Source organism: Mercenaria mercenaria, chromosome 17 (assembly GCF_021730395.1).
Source record: "Mercenaria mercenaria strain notata chromosome 17, MADL_Memer_1, whole genome shotgun sequence".
In the NCBI taxonomy this organism is placed as follows: Eukaryota; Metazoa; Mollusca; class Bivalvia; order Venerida; family Veneridae; genus Mercenaria; species Mercenaria mercenaria.
The window spans coordinates 39,021,787-39,040,215 of NC_069377.1; the positions used below are offsets into that span (position 1 = coordinate 39,021,787).

The window sequence follows — 18,429 nt, forward strand, 5'->3', positions numbered from 1 at the left end:
CTAAAGGTTTAGACTGATTGCGAACTGTTCATACAATATGTATCAAACATAGCTAAACATTATTACTTGATTGATATTGAGACATGGTAAGCAGTCATAATAAGAATAGGTACAATTTGTAATATAATGATGACACTGTGTAACATGACGTACCAAAATGGTCTTGATCTCTTGTGATGTGATAACTTGATTTGTCATTGTTAGTGTTAATTCTTGGCTATTTGATATTGCTAATAAATGTCTACAAAGGTTGTTATAAATTCTTTTTCAGGTCTGGTTGCTTACAACTCGTGCTCTGATCCACCTGATTTTGAAATGAAATCAGTTGAAAAGGCCATCTTACACAACAATCAAACTGAGCTTTTAAAATTTTCAAATTCTAAATTTTAGTGTTTGAATGAAGTGTGATTTCTTCTTTAATGTTATGAGAGAATTAGTGAGTGAGTGAAAATCATTCAGGACTGTGGTGACGTTATTATATAGAAATTTAATAATGAAATAGATGGCATGTTTTCCACTTAAACACCTAGATATGGATTAAAAGGACATCATCAGACAGCTTATTGACTTGACAGCAGAGGGATCAAGAAAAGATGGCAAAGACAGGCGATGACTGCTACTTCTTCTACTACCAAACTTGTATAAAGGTAAAAAAAGTTGTCAAAAAGAATTATGTATGTGGGTGTTACCCCATTTATTGATGTTTATATACCAATTTGTAAGTCTTACAAAAGAAAATTGCTGCAACATAAAAACAAAAAGTTAAAATACATATGATAAACATTCTTCTTGGTTAAAATGGTTAGCTCAGATTTTTACGGCCAAGCATATATAGATCTGTCTAATTTAGGTAGACTGTATAACTTACTTAATGGTTATTTGTGTTGTAGGGTGCAGCATGTCCGTTCAGGCATGTAGAGGAAGCACGGTCAAGTACAGTTACATGTGACAATTGGAGATTTAATAGATGCCAGGCCCTTCCATGTCCATACAGGCATATGGAACTACAGGTAAGAAAAGACCTGTACTTACTGAATACTGAAGAAAAGAACGATATTTTTGTTTGTGGTAGTCCATATCATTGGATACAATGAAGCTGTTGTGTATATTATTCAGTCTACTGCATATTAAACTATTAACCTGTAGCCACCAGCTTGATGTTCTCTGATTCTGCATCCAGTAATTATTACAGAGCTTAGAAGGGCGTTGACTGTAGGTAGTTACTTTCTAGGATATTTAGTGAGATAACATTAAATAAAATAATATGGCAAGACATGATTTTATTCTTGAACTTGAAGTAAATTAATTTTATCTTTGGCATTTGAAGTCTGTGCCTCATTTCCCAAGAAACAGCTATTCTGGGAAAAAAAGCAAGAAATTTTATGCAGGTGTATATTACAGTATGTTAAAAATGAGTGGAAAAAATCAAGTGTTGTATACTTGAACCTTTCAGCAAAACACACCATGCTTCTACGAAACCCAGCCAGGGGGTTGTACGAAGGTGAATTGTCAGTTCCGTCACAAATTCACTAAACAGCCGGCAGGACCACCAGTACCAGTTTCTGTTACCTCAGTTTCGGGGGAAAATGTTGTTCAACAGCCACCTGTTACAGGTATGTACATATTTTGTTACTTTCATGCAAATCAGATGTTGCTGTCACCTTTGATAGTTAAACTTTAAAGGTCTCTAGTTAAAGCAAGGAATGATTGCAGGTTTATAACATTTAGTTCTTTTGGTTGAAATGTTTGCTGCTGGTAATGTCATACTCTAAACTTGTTGAATAAATCTTGAAACCAAACTATCAAAACTGCTGCTTAGATTATTTCTTGTATGAAAAAAGTTTTGGCATATTAAGGTGCTATATGTTCAAATGTTTAATAGTTCATTGACTAATTGTATGTATATATCAGGACCAGTGCCAGTGATATACAATCGTCCACCACCGGGACTGGCTTGGCCAGGACCAGGTATTCCACCACCGCCTCGTATGTTCCCAGGACCACCAGTATCAGGACCGCCAAGACCTGTAGGTCCAGGGTTTCCACATTACCACCCAGCAGGTCCACCACAAGGAAGTGTTCGTATGATACAGATAGAGCCAGTCATTATCAACCCAAATGAAGGTACTGCACTGTTACAATAATTCTTAAAGAGTGCAGAACTTGGATAGCTTGTTGCTGCAAAATGATAACAATGTGATATATTTGGCTGTTCTATATATACATATGCCAGTTGCTTTAAAATTAATATAAACTCAGCAAAAGTGCCTATGTTATACCAAATATGATAAGAAGACTTTATTTTTACAAAATTGGCCTCTGGCTTAGATGATCGATTTTGGATTACTTTCCTCCCACCTCTGTGTGTTTGGACCTTATTTAGGGCATAGAATTCTTAAGGTGAGATAGCCATCCAGGTGGCATACAGAGCAGTGGTTCTAGCAGGTGCCTACACAATGGCGCCCATACCACAAACAATGCCTGGATGGTCACCTTGGATCTTCCTTAACCTTCAAAGGCAGGAAAAGTTGCCATATTGCAAAATTTACATTGTAAAAAAGTATACAAATATAATATGAAATCCATAAACAAAGTTTATAAGAACATTACACAATTTTGTTTCTAAATTTGATTATCCTGAAGCAGAAGTGAATTCTGCATTTGAAGGTGAATGTCAATATGCATATATATAACTTGCTTGCATTCTGTTAGCTGTATTAATTGTTGTTGTATTACTGTTGTTGCATTTTTGCTGTTTGTTACAAAATACATACAGAATTATCCACTTTTAATTTAACAGAATCAGACCAGGACAGCATTAAAGGGTCACCAATGAAACCTGTTTCCAGATCAGTGATGCAACCTGTAGCCTCTGTCCCAGGACCTGCTCAAGTACAGGTAATCTGTTTATGCGGTAAACTCTGTCTATAGAGTTTGCTAGTGTCTGAGAATCAAAGAGATTTGCTCTGTTTAGAAGACTTGCCCTCTTTCTGTGCTTTTGTTGATAATTTATGGTGTCATGGATTCCCCCGAATATCTTCTTTATTTTTTATTTTCCTTTCTGTTCTCCCCAAAAGTTAAGTAAATCACAAACATTCTACTGCTCAACATTTCTGTTAGTCTTTGTCTCAACAGATGACCTTTTGCTAAACCTAGATAATTGTATGTCCATTCAACTTGCCATTTAAATGAAGTGGTATGTGGAGAGTAATCAAAAGCAATCTCATGTTGTGTTAAATGTTGCTTTCTGAGTGCTGTTGTTTAAAACTGAGGTTATTAATGATAAAAATTCATCTGCAGTCAAATACTTTCCATATAGAAATATTTCTAATAATATATGGATTCATGAACAGGCTCAATCAAGCTGAGCCTGCAACATTTTCGTTTTTGTCGTGTTGAGTGACCTGTGGAGTTTCCACTTTTTCTTTTGTATTTGTAGACATCTTTTCTCTTTGTTTCACAGTCTAGTAATCCTTTGGATTATTTCCTAAATGCCAAACCGTGGGTTGATCCAAGCCAGAGAAATGTTTTGAGAAGATCTCCAAGTCCAAGACGATCTCCACCATATCGTAAACAAGGCTCAGTCAGTCCTCGGCGATCACAGAGCCCGCGGAGGTCACAGAGTCCAGATGCAGTGAGCAGACGCAGGTCATTAAGTGCTGAGAGATATAGCTCTAGTATAAGGAGAAGATCAGGAAGTTTAGATAGGTCGAGAAGTCCAGAATGGAGAGATCGTCGAAGATTTGGACGCCGCTCCAGCAGAAGTCCACCAAGAAGAAGATCTAGGTATGACAAACAAGATGTGTTATTAGATATTTATTAAACTTATTACATTATTGTGATTTAATAGAACGTTATTCAATTTCACAAATTATGAAAAAAATGTCTTTTAAAAGTATTGTTCTTCAAAAGCAGCAGTTGTTGTTGTTGTTGTGTGTTAGTCTATTAGTATTACCAATTTGCAACATTGTTGCTGTTGTATTATGCTGATCAGTGGAGCAAATCCTGCTTCTGCATTTTTGAGAAGTTTTTAAAAAAAATTTTACTGGTAGTGATATGGCTTTGGGAATATTGTTTTACATAATCCTGCATTTTTGTGAAGTTTTTATTTTTGGGTAGTAGAGATATAACTTTGCGTATAAATGATTCATACAGACCTTAAAAAGTCCTTGAATTTGATGCTTGTCCCTTGAAAATGACTAAAAGCCTGAAAAAATACTTTAATTTTGAAATAGAAAAAACTGCTTGAATTTTGCTTACATCTCTTTTAAAAATATTCTGTCACTAACTTGTTTCTTGGAAAAAATAGATCTTAAAAAAAGTGGAAAAAAATAATGATACATGTTCTCTTATTGATCTGGTATTGGTATGCATTAGTAGTGGTCATAAATAGACAGCATTTATCATTGTGTACACTGCTGAATTTCAGCCAACAGTTTTGGAAATAACTGATAAAAGTTGAGTTATTGGGACTTAGATTTCAAGATGAAAAAAAAATCGCGAAAAATAGTTCTTGAAAAAATCCTTGAAAAGCATGTGCATTTTGTCTCAGATGTTCTGTATGAACCATAATTAAGTTGAAGAATCAAAGTTTCATTGAATTGACATGACTGAAGTTATAAATTATTGTGGTTAGAAGTTTAAATAAAATGTTACCTACTTTGAAAATTGTTATGAGTGAAATAACTTTTTACTGTTTAAAGCATTTAATTTTATGGGCCTGTTTTCATTTATATCTTACAGTCCAGTTACCATTTTATGCATAATTTGTATCGACCATAGTTCTGCTTCACAGCAAATATCGGTAGTATGCTTTGTTGTCTACAGGAGTCCAGATCGTAACAAGGGAAGGTTGGGTATTTTGAACCGGTTCCGACCAGAATCTAGAGGACAAAAACTACAGGAAGTCAAAGTGACAGGCTCAAAAATTATCTCTATAAAGAAAGAACGAAAAGAAAAAGAAGACGAAGAGAGAGAGAAGGAAAAACAGGAAGACAAGAAGGAAGAAAAAATCAAAGTGAAAGGTATTGAAACTTTAATTCTGTTAGATTTAAAATAGGCTGACTTTGATCAAAGATGTATTAAGTTGAGAGAAAGAAGTAGATGGCTGAAATAGTTAAATGAACATTTCCAGGTTAACTTATCAATTACCATTGAACACTGTGTGCTATGTTGTGGCATGGATTAAAATCACATTTTCTAGGGAATATGTCTTTTTGGGTTTTACATTTTAAAGGATATTTATTCAATAAGGTTTTATTTTGTGAACTGGTGCAACAGCAGTTTAATTAGCACAAATCAGTCTCCCACATAAAATAGTAATTTTACGTCAACAGAAACTGAGTCTGAAATCTTATTTACTTGCTAAAACGTGCAGTATTACTTGTATACCGGTATATTATGATTTTCCTGTAAAAAGATACATGTAGGTATTGCAATAGGAAATTTCCATTTGATAAGAGGCGGAACACCAGTGTTCCTATTTATGCACACAAATGTATGTAAAATGCATGCATTAGATAGGGGAACTAAATTAATTTACTTCAAAACATCATCATGTGAGCCGTGCCATGAGAAAATCAACATAGTGGCTTTCAACCAGCATGGATCCAGACCAGCCTGCGCATCCGCGCAGTCTGGTCAGGATCCATGCTGTTCGCTTTCAAAGCCTACAGCAATTAGAGAAACTGTTAGTGAACAGCATGGAGCCTGACCAGACTGCGCGGATGCGCAGGCTGGTCTGGATCCATGCTGGTAGCAAAGCCCCTATGTTGGTTTTCTCATGGCGCGGCTCACATGTAAGTGTCAACAAATTGCTTAAACAGTCTTCCACTTAACAGTAATTGTCACTGTAAATGTGTACGTGCAATATTTCTCGGACTAAACACATACTTTTAAACCATGCTAGATATCTGTTGTGTTGTCTGCATAAGGTGGTTGGAAGGAAACCATTTTCATTTGCAGACAGAAATTCTGTAATATAATTAAATCTCATATTGAGATATTTATGCTGCATCTATATATTCCACTCACCAGAGTAGTGGTGTGTCATGGATTATTACGGTAGATGCGTTACTTAATTATTCTGATATACCTGCTCTTTATGTTAGTGAATATAATTATCTCTAACAGTACCTTGTTCAAAAGATTTGTTGGTTGTTAATTATGTCTCCCCCAGGAGACATATTGTTTTTGCCCTGTCTGTCCGTCCGTCTGTCCGTCCTTCCGTCCGTCCGTCCGTCCGTCCGTACGTCACACTTCATTTCCGAGCAATAACTGGAGAACCATTTGACCTAGAACCTTCAAACTTCATAGGGTTGTAGGGCTGCTGGAGTAGACGACCCCTATTGTTTTTGGGGTCACTCCGTCAAAGGTCAAGGTCACAGGGGCCTGAACATTGAAAACCATTTCCGATCTATAAAATAGAGAACCACTTGACCCAGAATGTTGAAACTTCATAGGATGATTGGTCATGAAGAGTAGATGACCCCTATTGATTTTGGGGTCACTCCGTCAAAGGTCAAGGTCACAGGGGCCTGAACATTGAAAACCATTTCCGATCAATAACTAGAGAACCACTTGACCCAGAATGTTGAAACTTCATAGGATGATTGGTCATGAAGAGTAGATGACCCCTATTGATTTTGGGGTCACTCCGTCAAAGGTCAAGGTCACAGGGGCCTGAACATGGAAAACCATTTCCAATCAATAACTAGAGAACCACTTGACCCAGAATGTTGAAACTTCATAGGATGATTGGTCATGAAGAGTAGATGACCCCTATTGATTTTGGGGTCACTCCGTCAAAGGTCAAGGTCACAGGGGCCTGAACATGGAAAACCAGTTCTGATCAATAACTTGAGAACCACTTGACCCAGAATGTTGAAACTTCATAGGATGATTGAACATGCAGAGTAGATGACCCCTATTGATTTTGGGGTCAGTCTGTTAAAGGTCAAGGTCACAGGGGCCTGTTCATGTAAAATCATTTTTTGGAAATGACTTGAGAACCACTTGACCTACAATGTTGAAACTTAATAGGATGATTGAACATGCAGAGTAGATGACCCCTATTTATTTTGAGGTCACTTGATCAAAGGTCAAGGTCACAGGAGCCTGAACAGTGACTGGAGAACCACTAGGCCAAGAGTGTTGAAATTTAGCGGGATGACTGGACATGCCAAGTAGATGATCCCTATTGCAGCCAACCATCAGTGTCTCTTTGATTTTTGCTCCTGACCCCTATTGACTTCTTGCCTATAGGACTTTGCATTGGGGGAGACATGCGCTTTTTTACAAAAGCATTTTCTAGTTTCTTCATGTTTATTTGAACATCTTATTAGCATACCAAACTATGGTGCTTGCATAGCAGATAAGTAAATACATGTAGAAATATATGCACTTGATTGGCGTTGGTGTTGGCGTTGACTGGTTAAGTTTTATGTTTAGGTCAGCTTTTCTCCTAAACCATCGAAACTGTTGCTTTAAAACTTGCAGCACTTGTTAACCATTAATAGCTGACACTGTAAAGCAAGCAACATAACTCCATCCTGCTTTTTACAAGAATTATGGGCCCTTTTAGACTTAGAAAATATCAGATTTCTTTGTTAAGTTTTGCAGTTAGGTCAACTTTTCTCCTTAACAGTCAAAGCTATTGCTTTAAGTCTTGGAGCAGTTATTTGCCATTGAAAGCCGACTCTGCACAGCAAGTACTAAACTCTACATTGCTTTTTTGCAAGAATTATGGCCCCTTTTGGACTTAGAAAATCAGATTTCTTGGTTAAGTTTTGTGTTAAGGTCAACTTTTCTCCAAAATATCAAAGCTAGTGCTTTAAATCTTGCAACATTTGTTCACCATCAAAAGCTGACTTTGTAAAGCAAGAAACATAACTCCAGCCTGCTTTTTGCAAGAATTATGGCCCCTTTTGGACTTAGAAAATATTATATAGAGACAAAAAGTCAGATGAGCATCTGCACCCGCAAGGCAGTGCTCTTGTTAACATCACTTTTCAGAGGATAATATTAAACATTGTCTGATGATCAGGGTAATAATTTAAGTTTATAGACCTGACCAGTGTGATATCGACCAAGGTCAATAGGTGAAGTGAAGAAAAGATGCTTGTTCAACTTTGTTTACAAGAATATAATTTTTTGCATTGAATATCACTTTCATTGAGCCTCCATTTGTCCTGTATTCGACCAGTGAGATAAGAGGAATCTATTAGTCATAAAATAAATTACGATATATGTCTGGATATGTTGTTGCTATATCAGTATATGAGCCATGCCATGAGAAAACCAACATAGTGGCTTTGCGACCAGCATGGACCCAGACCAGCCTGCGCATCTGCGCAGTCTGGTCAGGCTCCATGCTGTTCGCTTTTAAAGCCTATTGCAATTAGAGAAACCGTTAGCGAACAGCATGGATCCTGACCAGACTGCGCGGATGCGCAGGCTGGTCTGGATCCATGCTGGTCGCAAAGCCACTATGTTGGTTTTCTCATGGCGCGGCTCATATGATAAGACATTCAGACTATACCCATCCCTGTTACTAACAAAGTATTTGTGACAAGTTCATTACAGCAGCTTTATATTGAGGTTCAATATTTTCAGCAGAGCCAAGTAAAGTAGTTCCAGTCATTGAAGAGGAAGTTAAGTCTTTAGAAGACATTTACAGAGAACGAGCTCTGCAATCATTGATGGATGCAAAAAGAAAGAAAAGTAAGTTAAAGTTTTATGTGTGTGTGTTTTGGGAAACAGGGGATTTTATGTTAGTTCCACGCCTTTATCCAGAAGTGTCTGCATTACCCTGTACTTAAAAAAAAACCGGTTACTCTTAGAATACATATATATCTGACTTGAGCTGAAAATGTGTAAAAAGTCTATTGTAAATACATAAATATTCATTGACTAAGTTGTGGTTAACAGTAGATACATTATTACAGCTTCAACATATAGCTTCAACAAAGCAGTGAATTAGAAAGACTTTCTTTTAAACTGGACTCTTTGTCTTATTACATATTGATAATAATGTACATGTATTAACAAAAACATTCCTGAAGTTGAAAATCTAAAGCTGTTTTCAATTTCACAAAAAGTTCCATTCTCTTTTTTTTTTTAGTCCTTGAAAACAAGAGAAAAAGATGGGAGAATGTGGACTCAAAAAGAAAATCAGAATCAGACAAATCTGGGAAGCAGTCGGGTGATGATGAGAACCAGTCCACCACCAATGAAGACCAGTCTGCTGTAGATGAAAAGGGAGATAATCAGAATGAAGAAGTTGATTCTAGGTACTGTAGACCAGCAGTTATTCAACTTCTGTGATCTAACCTGTGCCTGGTTAACCTGACTGAAGAGGAAATAAAGCCGATGAAACTGTTTTAAATAGAAAATACCAATATATGTATATAACAAGGGTTGAATGAAATCTAGTATTTCAGAGTAAAGTCTCTGCTGCTTGAAATCGTGTGAAACTAGAAAAAATGCAGTTATCTTTTACATTAAATAAATTTCAGAGAACACATGTTTCTTTTATACCAAATATTAACCCTTAGCCTGCTGCAGGCGAATTTAACAGCCTTTGCAAACAGCTTGGAACCAGATCAGACGCCGATTAAATCGGCGTCTGATCAGGTTCCAAGCTGTTTGCTACTCTGACAATATTTCTTCCAATTTTGGAGCAAATTGAATGAACTTTACAATTTTAGCAGACGACATTTCCAGCAGATGACAATTCATCTAGCATGCTAAAGGTTAATTAAAATATTGCAGAAGATTGTAATAAGACAGAGAAAAAAGTACTAAAATTTTATGTTCCATTTACAGTAGTGACTCACCTGATGATGAAGATAACAAATCAGATATTGACCTCCCTGATGATATAGATATTGAAATTGGAGAAGGGGAACTAGAAAGTGACAAAGAAGGTAGCGAGAAAAGCGAAGCTAAATCAGATAGAGAGTTTGAATCTCAAGAAAGCGAAGAAGGTATTGGCGTCTTTTCTGTATCTTGACCTGAATGAGCAACATTATTTTCGTATGACAAATTAATTAGCACAGTAGTTATAACAAAAGACTTTTAGGCAGAAGCTTAAGGTTATGCTTATTTGTGAGGCATTATTTTCTTTGTGAATACTACACATAAAATCATTGTCAGCCTTATCAACCCTTTATACCCTGTTAAATATCTATAATGAACTTGTCCATCTTTCAATTTGTACAGTACCATTAACTGTTAAAAGGGGTGCTTACCCAAAAAGATACTGACTGAATGGCGAAAGTGCAGACCAGGATCAGATTGCACTGGTCGCAAAGTCAGAATCACTTGCCACCAGCAGGCTAAGAGTTAAAGTTTGGAAATTGTTAGTGACATAAAAGACAACAGTTAATCACCTGTAAGGACCCAAAACCACTAGCTAGGTTAACAGAATGCCATATATAACTGAATAACAGTCATTTTTAGCTCGACTATTCGAAGAATAGTCTAGCTATTTTACTCACCCTGGCGTCGGCGTCGGCGTCACACCTTGGTTAAGTTTTTGCATGCAAGTACATACAGCCATCAATTAAAGGCATATAGCTTTGAAACTTATTTTTTCTTTTTCTAGGTCAATTACCAACCTCTCTGAGTCAAGTCCCATAACTCTGACATGTATTTTGAGCAAATTATGCCCCCTTTTGGACTTAGAAAATTTTGGTTAAAGTTTTACATGCAAGTTACTATCTCCAAAACTAATGCAGATATTGATTTGAAACTTCACATGTGTCTTCGGGGTTATAAAACTAGTTGATAGCAGCAAGTCCCATAACTCTGACCTTCATTTTGGCCAAATTATGCCCCCTTTTGGACTTAGCAAATTCTGGTTAAAGTTTTGCGTGCAAGTACATACAGCTATTACTAAAAGGCATATAGATTTGAAACTTATTTTTTCTTTTTCTAGATCAATTACCAACCTCACTGGGTCAAGTCCCATAACTCTGGCATGTATTTTGGGCAAATTATGCCCCCTTTTGGACTTAGAAAATTTTGGTTAAAGTTTTACATGCGAGTGTCTATCTCCAAAACTAATGCAGATATTGAATTGAAACTTCACATGTGCCTTCGGGGTTATAAAACTAGTTGATAGCAGCAAGTCCCATAACTGATATGCATTTTGGTTAAATTATGCCCCCTTTTGAACTTAAAACTCTTGTGATATTTAACCTTTTTGGGTAATATTTTCCTGCTTCTGGGACAATATTTCGAATAGTCGAGCTTGGCTGTCTTACGGACAGCTCTTGTCTTTGTACACTTAGGATTTCCCTCTTCTATGAGAAGTAGGAATTATTGTACCCCCGACAACAAAGTTGTAAGGGGGGGTATACTGGTTTCAGGTTGTCTGTCTGTCAGTCTGTCCGTCTGGTCGTCTGTCCGTAGACGCAATCTTGTGCGCACCATCTCTCCTTATCCCCTTGACAGAATTTAATGAAACTTCACACAAGTGATCAGTACCAACAGTAGTTGTGCATGGGGCATGTTAGGTTCTTTTAGAAAAAGAATTTGCAGAGTTATGGGACTTTGTTTTTTTTGTTACTATACTATATACATAGACACAATCTTGTGCGCACCATCTCTCCTCATTCCCTGGACACAATTTAATGAAACTTCACACAAGTGATCAGTACCAACAGTAGTTGTGCATGGGGCATGTTAGGTTCTTTTAGAAAAAAAATTTGCAGAGTTATGGGACTTTGTTTTTTTGTTACTATACTATAGACATAGACACAATCTTGTGCGCACCATCTCTCCTCATCCCCTTGACACGATTTAATGAAACTTCACACAACTGATCAGTAACAACAGTATTTGTGCATGGGGCATGTTAGGTTCCTTCAGAAAAAAAAATTCCAGAGTTATGGGACTTTGTTTTTTTGTTACTCTACTATAGACATAGACACAATCTTGTGCGCACCATCTCTCCTCATCCCCTTGACACGATTTAATGAAACTTCACACAACTGATCAGTAACAACAGTAGTTGTGCATGGGGCATGTTAGGTTCTTTCAGCGACAAAAATTGCAGAGTTATGGGACTTTGTTTCTTGTTAACATACTATGTACATACAGTGCCTAATCTACCAAACCCTTGCACACAATTTAATGAAACTTCACACAAGTGATCAGTACGAACCCTAGTTGTGCATGGGGCATGTTACATTCTTTTAGATAAATATTCTGCATAGTTATGGGACTTTGTTTTTTGTTACTATACTGTATACATACAGTCTATATACATACAGTCCACATAATTATGCAGTCTTGTGTGTGTCAGATTGCAATGTACTGTGTCAGTGCATGCGGGGGGGTACATTCATCACCTTTAGTGATAGCTCTAGTTTTATTTGTATTTTATTTACAGAATCGCATGAAAAACCAAACAGAAGAACAAAGAGTTCTGTGTCTGTGAAAGGTAATACTTCTTTCATAAACCGTCTTAAATAGAGTTATCTTTTCCTCAGTTTTTAGTGTAATATGTTGGTTTTTCAATTTAGTTATGTAATAAAAATACTGTTACTAAATTAGGTTTAAATAGAGAAATATTTAAACTGAGTTACTGTACAAAATACAGATCTAAGTGTATGTTGGTTTTTGAATTGAGTTATGTAATAAAAATATTGTTACTAAATTAGGTTTAAATACAGAAATATTTAAACTGAGTTACTGTACAAAATACAGATCTAAGTTTTAATATACAATAGTATAGACCTGGGGTATGTTTAAAAAAAAGGATAAATTGTATTAAGGATACGAAATAGTGATTCTGTCTTTAACAGAAAGATTAATCATTTTGGTTTTATTTGCAGCAAAGCCTAGTGTTAAATCAAGACTTGGCATTAAAGCAGTGGATAAGGTTCCAGAACGTAGAGTACAAGACCGTGTTCAAGTCAGTTCTAAGAAAAGATCCGTGAAAGACAGACTTGGCATAAAATCTAGTACACACATGGAAACCGAAAAACCTGTAAGGACTGGTGTAATAAAACTGAACAGGAAGAGCAGGGCTGATGACATTATGTCCAGGATAAGAATCAATCGTGATGTAAGAGAACGAAAACATGAGAGTAAGAATATTTTAATGGTACCGCAAATTACAATAAAGAATCAGTTAGACATTGAAGGAAGAAAAGCTGGAATAAAACAGAGACTGGGCCTTCTTGATGATGAGGAAAATGATTCTGATTCTAAGAAAGAGAGAAGAAGGAAGAGAGGAGTTGATGAAGAACTGATGAAACTTCTTCGTGAAGAGGATGCTGAAATTGACAAAGAAGATTTAGAACTTTTGTCAAAGAAAGAAAAAAAGAAATTATTGAAGAGATTGTTAGCTCAGCAGGGAAGGGAAGAAGAATATGAATTGTTAAGAAAAAAGAAGAAAAGAGGGTTTAAGAAAAGGAAAGAACATATAGATGAAGAAGGAGACAGGGAATCAAAACGAAGGATCAAGATACAAAGTCGACTTGGAAGGAAAGAAGAAGGTAGGTTGGTGAATGCAACAAAAAAGTTTATAATGATAATTTAAAATGTATGGTTTGGATATTTTGTTACTGGCGTTTTACCTAGTAGGAAGTTCCAGCTGTACCTGATAAAAGATTCTGCTTTTTTATATTGCACAAATTCTGTGAAGTTCAAGAATGTTAAGATGTAGCATTACATTTAATCTGTGCCTTGGCAAAAGTAAGATTGATAATTAAATGTTGTTTTGTTGAATTGTAAAATTGAGGTGTCTTTTGCATCCTTGTGTTATTAAGCATGATTTCTTTTAACTCTACATTTACACAGCTCTAAAACTTTAAATTAAATGTATTGTTCTGTAACTTAGTACCAACAGTTTTCTACTCAGCTTTCGGTCTTGCAGCTTTTATCATAAGAATGACTATCAGTTGCTTGCTCAGGTAGCTTGATAGGTATAGCACAATACTTCCAGTCATATAAACGTTTCAGCCTGTAGGGAGGCATGCATTCTGTTTGATCATTTATTGAAGACATTTTTGTTTCTATTGGCCTCTGATTTTATACATGATTATGTCAGTTACTTGTGGATAACATGTTGACTCTGGTAAAGAATTTAGGAACATTGGTTAGGTAAGCTGACTGCAGTATATAGTTGAAATATGAAGCAAATATATGCTATTTGTAATGTTGTTACACATTTCATTTTATATTTTTAAAATTTGCTTACAGCTGATGATTTTGAGGAGGAGGAGGGAGATGCAGGGGAAGATCTTCCATCAGAGGAAGAAATACAACTAGAGGAGGATACACAAGACGCAGCAGGTAACATTCTATAGTGATTCTAAAATTGAGGCTCCAGAGAATATCAAACAATATTTACTGAGGGGTGAAAGCAAAACCATTCTTGATGCATTATTTACAGAAGCACTTAAATGTGTTTGGCTCTATTATGTCATCTATTTGTTATGTCATATTTTCTTCAAAAATCCTATTTTTTGCAAAGTAGACAAATGCAAGTTCTTTAAATACATTTTGCAGCTGCATTTTGTTTATAATTTGGGGATATCTTTGACAAGACTGGCTAAGGGTACTACTTCAGATCACATGCTTATCACTGATATGTGCAGAACTCTTTCTTGTGAGGAAGCTATCCTGCTAATTTGCAGAAAGTATTCTACCCAGGTGCAGCCGCTCACAAGTTAGATAATTACCAGAGACACCAGCTAATTTCCATTACCTGCTGGAAAGATTCCATATAAAAGAATGTGCTTGGAGGTTTATATGCAAGTTTAATAATCAGTCTAAGTGTCCCAGGAATGTAAAACTCTTCCAAGTGGGAAAGGGAAAACAAAAAATCCCGAAGACATTGAAATTTAATTAAGGTGAAATAAAGAAGTTAGATAAAAAACTGGGTCCTAGGTTATTAAGCAGAGTTTAAAGACAGCATTAAGAAGTTTAGCATTTTGTTAATATACAGTCTCAAATTTGACTATAGCTAAGTGGTACTCAGGCTAGTTTCAAAACTTTTGTTGCATAATGTTGATCTTGATGTTTTATTTAAAAGAGATGATACACGTGTTCAGTGGAATATTATACCAGAGGTCATACATTTGAGCTCATGCAAGCCTGCCTGTGATTAAATATTGCATTGGGTAGCTTGGGTCTTCCTCCACCATCAAAAGCTGGAAAGTTGCCATATTATCTATAATTGTGTCAGTGTGACGTTAAACCGAACAAAAAACAAAAAATATGCTCATACAAATAAGTTATTTTACAATCATTCTATGTAAGTGAGGATAAGGGTAAGAGTCCTGTGTAATTTTCTGTCTTGCATGAATTTCCTTTCAAGTAACATCAAAGTTATTTTTGTTAGCTCACCTGTCACAAAGTGACAAGGTGAGCTTTTGTGATGGCGTGGCGTCCGTTGTCCGTGCGTGCGTAAACTTTTGCTTGTGACCACTCTAGAGGTCACATTTTTCATGGGATCTTTATGAAAGTTGGTCAGAATGTTTATCTTGATGATATCTAGGCCAAGTTCGAAACTGGGTCACGTGCTGTCAAAAACTAGGTCAGTAGGTCTAAAAATAGAAAAACCTTGTGACCTCTCTAGAGGCCATATTTCTCAATTGATCTTCATGAAAATTAGTCAGAATGTTCACCTTGATGATATCTAGGTCAAGTTCGAAACTGGGTCATGTGGGTTCAAAAACTAGGTCAGTAGGTCTAAAAATAGAAAAACCTTGTGACCTCTCTAGAGGCCATATTTCTCAATGGATCTTCATGAAAATTAGTCAGAATGTTCCCCTTGATGATATCTAGGTCAAGTTCGAAACTGGATCACGTGGGGTCAAAAACTAGGTCAGTAGGTCTGAAAATAGAAAAACCTTGTGACCTCTCTAGAGGCCATATTTCTCAATGGATCTTCATGAAAATTGGTGAGAGTGTTCAGCTTGATGATATCTAGGTCAAGTTCGAAACTGGGTCATGTGTGGTCAAAAACTAGGTCAGTAGGTCAAAAAATAGAAAAACCTTGTGACCTCTCTAGAGGCCATATTTTTCACGAGATCTTCATGAAAATTGGTGAGAATGTTTACCTTGATGATATCTAGGTCAAGTTGGAAACTGGGTCACTTGGGGTCAAAAACTAGGTCAGTAGGTCTAAAAATAGAAAAACATTGTGACCTCTCTAGAGGCCATATTTCTCAATGGATCTTCATGAAAATTAGTCAGAATGTTCACCATGATGATATCTAGTTAAGTTCGAAACTGGGTCACGTGCGGTCAAAAACTAGGTCAGTAGGTCTAAAAATAGAAAAACCTTGTGACCTCTCTAGAGGCCATATTTCTCTATGGATCTTCATGAAAATTTGTCAGAATTATCACCTTGATGATGTCTAGGTCAGGTTTGAAACTGGGTCACGTGCGGTCAAAAACTAGGTCAGTAGGTCTGAAAATAGAAAAACTTTGTGACCTCTCTAGAGGCCATATTTTTCATAGGATCTTTATGAATATTAGTCAGAATGTTCACCTTGATGATATCTATGTCAAGTTCGAAACTGGGACAAGTGCGGTCAATAACTAGGTCAGTAGATCTAAAAATAGAAAAACCTTGTGACCTCTCTCTAGAGGCCATATTTTTCAAGAGATCTTCATGAAAATTGATCAGAATGTTCATCTTGATGATATATAGGTCATGTTCGAAACTTGGTCACTTGCTGTCAAAAACTAGGTCAGTAGGTCTTAAAATAGAAAAACCTTGTGACGTCTCTAGAGGCCATATTTCTCAATGGATCTTCATGAAAATTGGTGAGAGTGTTCAGCTTGATGATATCTAGGTCAAGTTTGTAACTGGGTCATGTGCGGTCAAAAACTAGGTCAGTAGGTTGAAAAATAGAAAAACCTTGTGACCTCTCTAGAGGCCATATTTTTCATGAGATCTTCATGAAAATTGATGAGAATGTTCACCTTGATGATATCTAGGTCAAGTTCAAAAGTGGGGTACGTGCCTTCAAAAACTAGGTCATTAGGTCAAATAATAGAAAAACCTTGTGACCTCTCTAGAGGTCATATTTTTCAATGGATCTTCATGAAAATTGGTCAGAATTTTTTATCTTGATGATATCTAGGCCACATGTGCTCAAAAACTAGGTCACTGTGTCAAATAATAGAAATAACGAAGTCATACTCAGTGCAACACTGGGTCATGTGGGGATAGGTGAGCGATTCAGGACCATCATGGTCCTCTTGTATATTATACCCCCACAAAACGAAGTTTGGGGGTATATATAGGAGTGAGCTTGGCGGTCGGTTGGTCCATTGGTTTTCATGGTTTCCGGATGATAACTCTTGAAAGGCTTGACCGATTTAAATAATTTTTGGTACACAGGTGCAACATCAGAACATACAGGTCAAGTTCGAATTTGGGGTCAGTAGGTCAAAGGTCAAAGTCACAGTGACCCTGAACAGTAAAACGGTTTCCGGATGATAACTCATGAAAGGCTTGACCGATTTAAATAATTTTTGGTTCACATTTGTAACATCATAAAATACAGGTTAAGTTCGACGTTGACTCGGAACAGTTAAATGGTTTCCAGATGATAACTTGAGAACGCTTGGGGTTAGAATCATAAATTTTAGTACACAGGTGTAACATTATGAAATACAGGTCAGGTTCTACTTTGAGGTCAGTAGGTCAAAGGTCAAGGTCACAGTGACTTGGAACAGTTAAGCGGTTTCCAGATGATAACTTTAGAACGCCTGGGTCTAGGATAATAAATTTTTGTACACAGGTGTAACATGATTGAATACAGGTCACGTTCGACTTTGAGGCTAGTAGGTCAAAGGTCAAGGTCACAATAATATGAAACAGTTAAACAGTTTCCCGATGATAACTTGAGAATGCTTGGGCCTAAGATCATGAAGATTGATAGGGAGGTTGGTTAGGACAGCAGATGACCCCTATTGATTTTGAGGTCAGTAGGTCAAAGGTCAAGGTCACAGTGACTCTGAACATTTAAACTGTTTTCGGACAATATCTTCAGACTGCTTGGGACTAGGATCACGAAACTTAATAGGGAAGTTGGTCATGACCAGCAGATGACTTTTAATGATTTTGAGTTCCAAAGGTCAAAGGTCAGAGTGACCTGGAACATTTAAACCTTTTTCGGACAATAACTTGAGAACGCTTGGGCTGGGGATCTTGAAACTCTATTGATTTTGAGGTCAGTAGGTCAAAGGTCAAGTAAGTTCAGCTTTGACATTGGCTTAGTTCTGTGACAAGGCCATATTGTGGGGGTATAATTCGTCACTCCTGTGACAACTCTAGTTTTGGATTGTTCAATATCTGCCTTTCAGTAGGGGTGGAAAAAACAGGCCATTTCTTACCATGTCAAAACCATCCAAAAATAGGTTATCCTGTAAAAAGAATTGTTGTCTGTATGAGTT

At 36.6% G+C, this 18,429-nt stretch overlaps 1 protein-coding gene across 5 annotated transcripts in view; it reads left to right on the plus strand.

Moving 5' to 3' along the window:
• Positions 1 to 18,429, plus strand: part of LOC123536273 (zinc finger CCCH domain-containing protein 13-like) — a 41,401-nt gene that overhangs the window by 9,487 nt on the left and 13,485 nt on the right. For 3 of the 5 annotated variants that reach the window (XM_053527991.1, XM_053527990.1, XM_053527994.1), the window contains 13 exons: positions 272 to 647; positions 891 to 1,010; positions 1,454 to 1,613; positions 1,912 to 2,124; positions 2,801 to 2,898; positions 3,464 to 3,786; positions 4,828 to 5,024; positions 8,614 to 8,721; positions 9,122 to 9,290; positions 9,826 to 9,986; positions 12,398 to 12,448; positions 12,843 to 13,508; positions 14,215 to 14,307. In XM_053527991.1, the coding sequence (XP_053383966.1) occupies positions 594 to 647; positions 891 to 1,010; positions 1,454 to 1,613; positions 1,912 to 2,124; positions 2,801 to 2,898; positions 3,464 to 3,786; positions 4,828 to 5,024; positions 8,614 to 8,721; positions 9,122 to 9,290; positions 9,826 to 9,986; positions 12,398 to 12,448; positions 12,843 to 13,508; positions 14,215 to 14,307 (2,413 nt within the window). In that variant the 5' untranslated portion in view covers positions 272 to 593. The remainder of the gene's footprint in view (positions 1 to 271; positions 648 to 890; positions 1,011 to 1,453; positions 1,614 to 1,911; positions 2,125 to 2,800; positions 2,899 to 3,463; positions 3,787 to 4,827; positions 5,025 to 8,613; positions 8,722 to 9,121; positions 9,291 to 9,825; positions 9,987 to 12,397; positions 12,449 to 12,842; positions 13,509 to 14,214; positions 14,308 to 18,429) is intronic. The other 2 variants (XM_053527992.1, XM_053527993.1) reach the window with 2 other exon arrangements.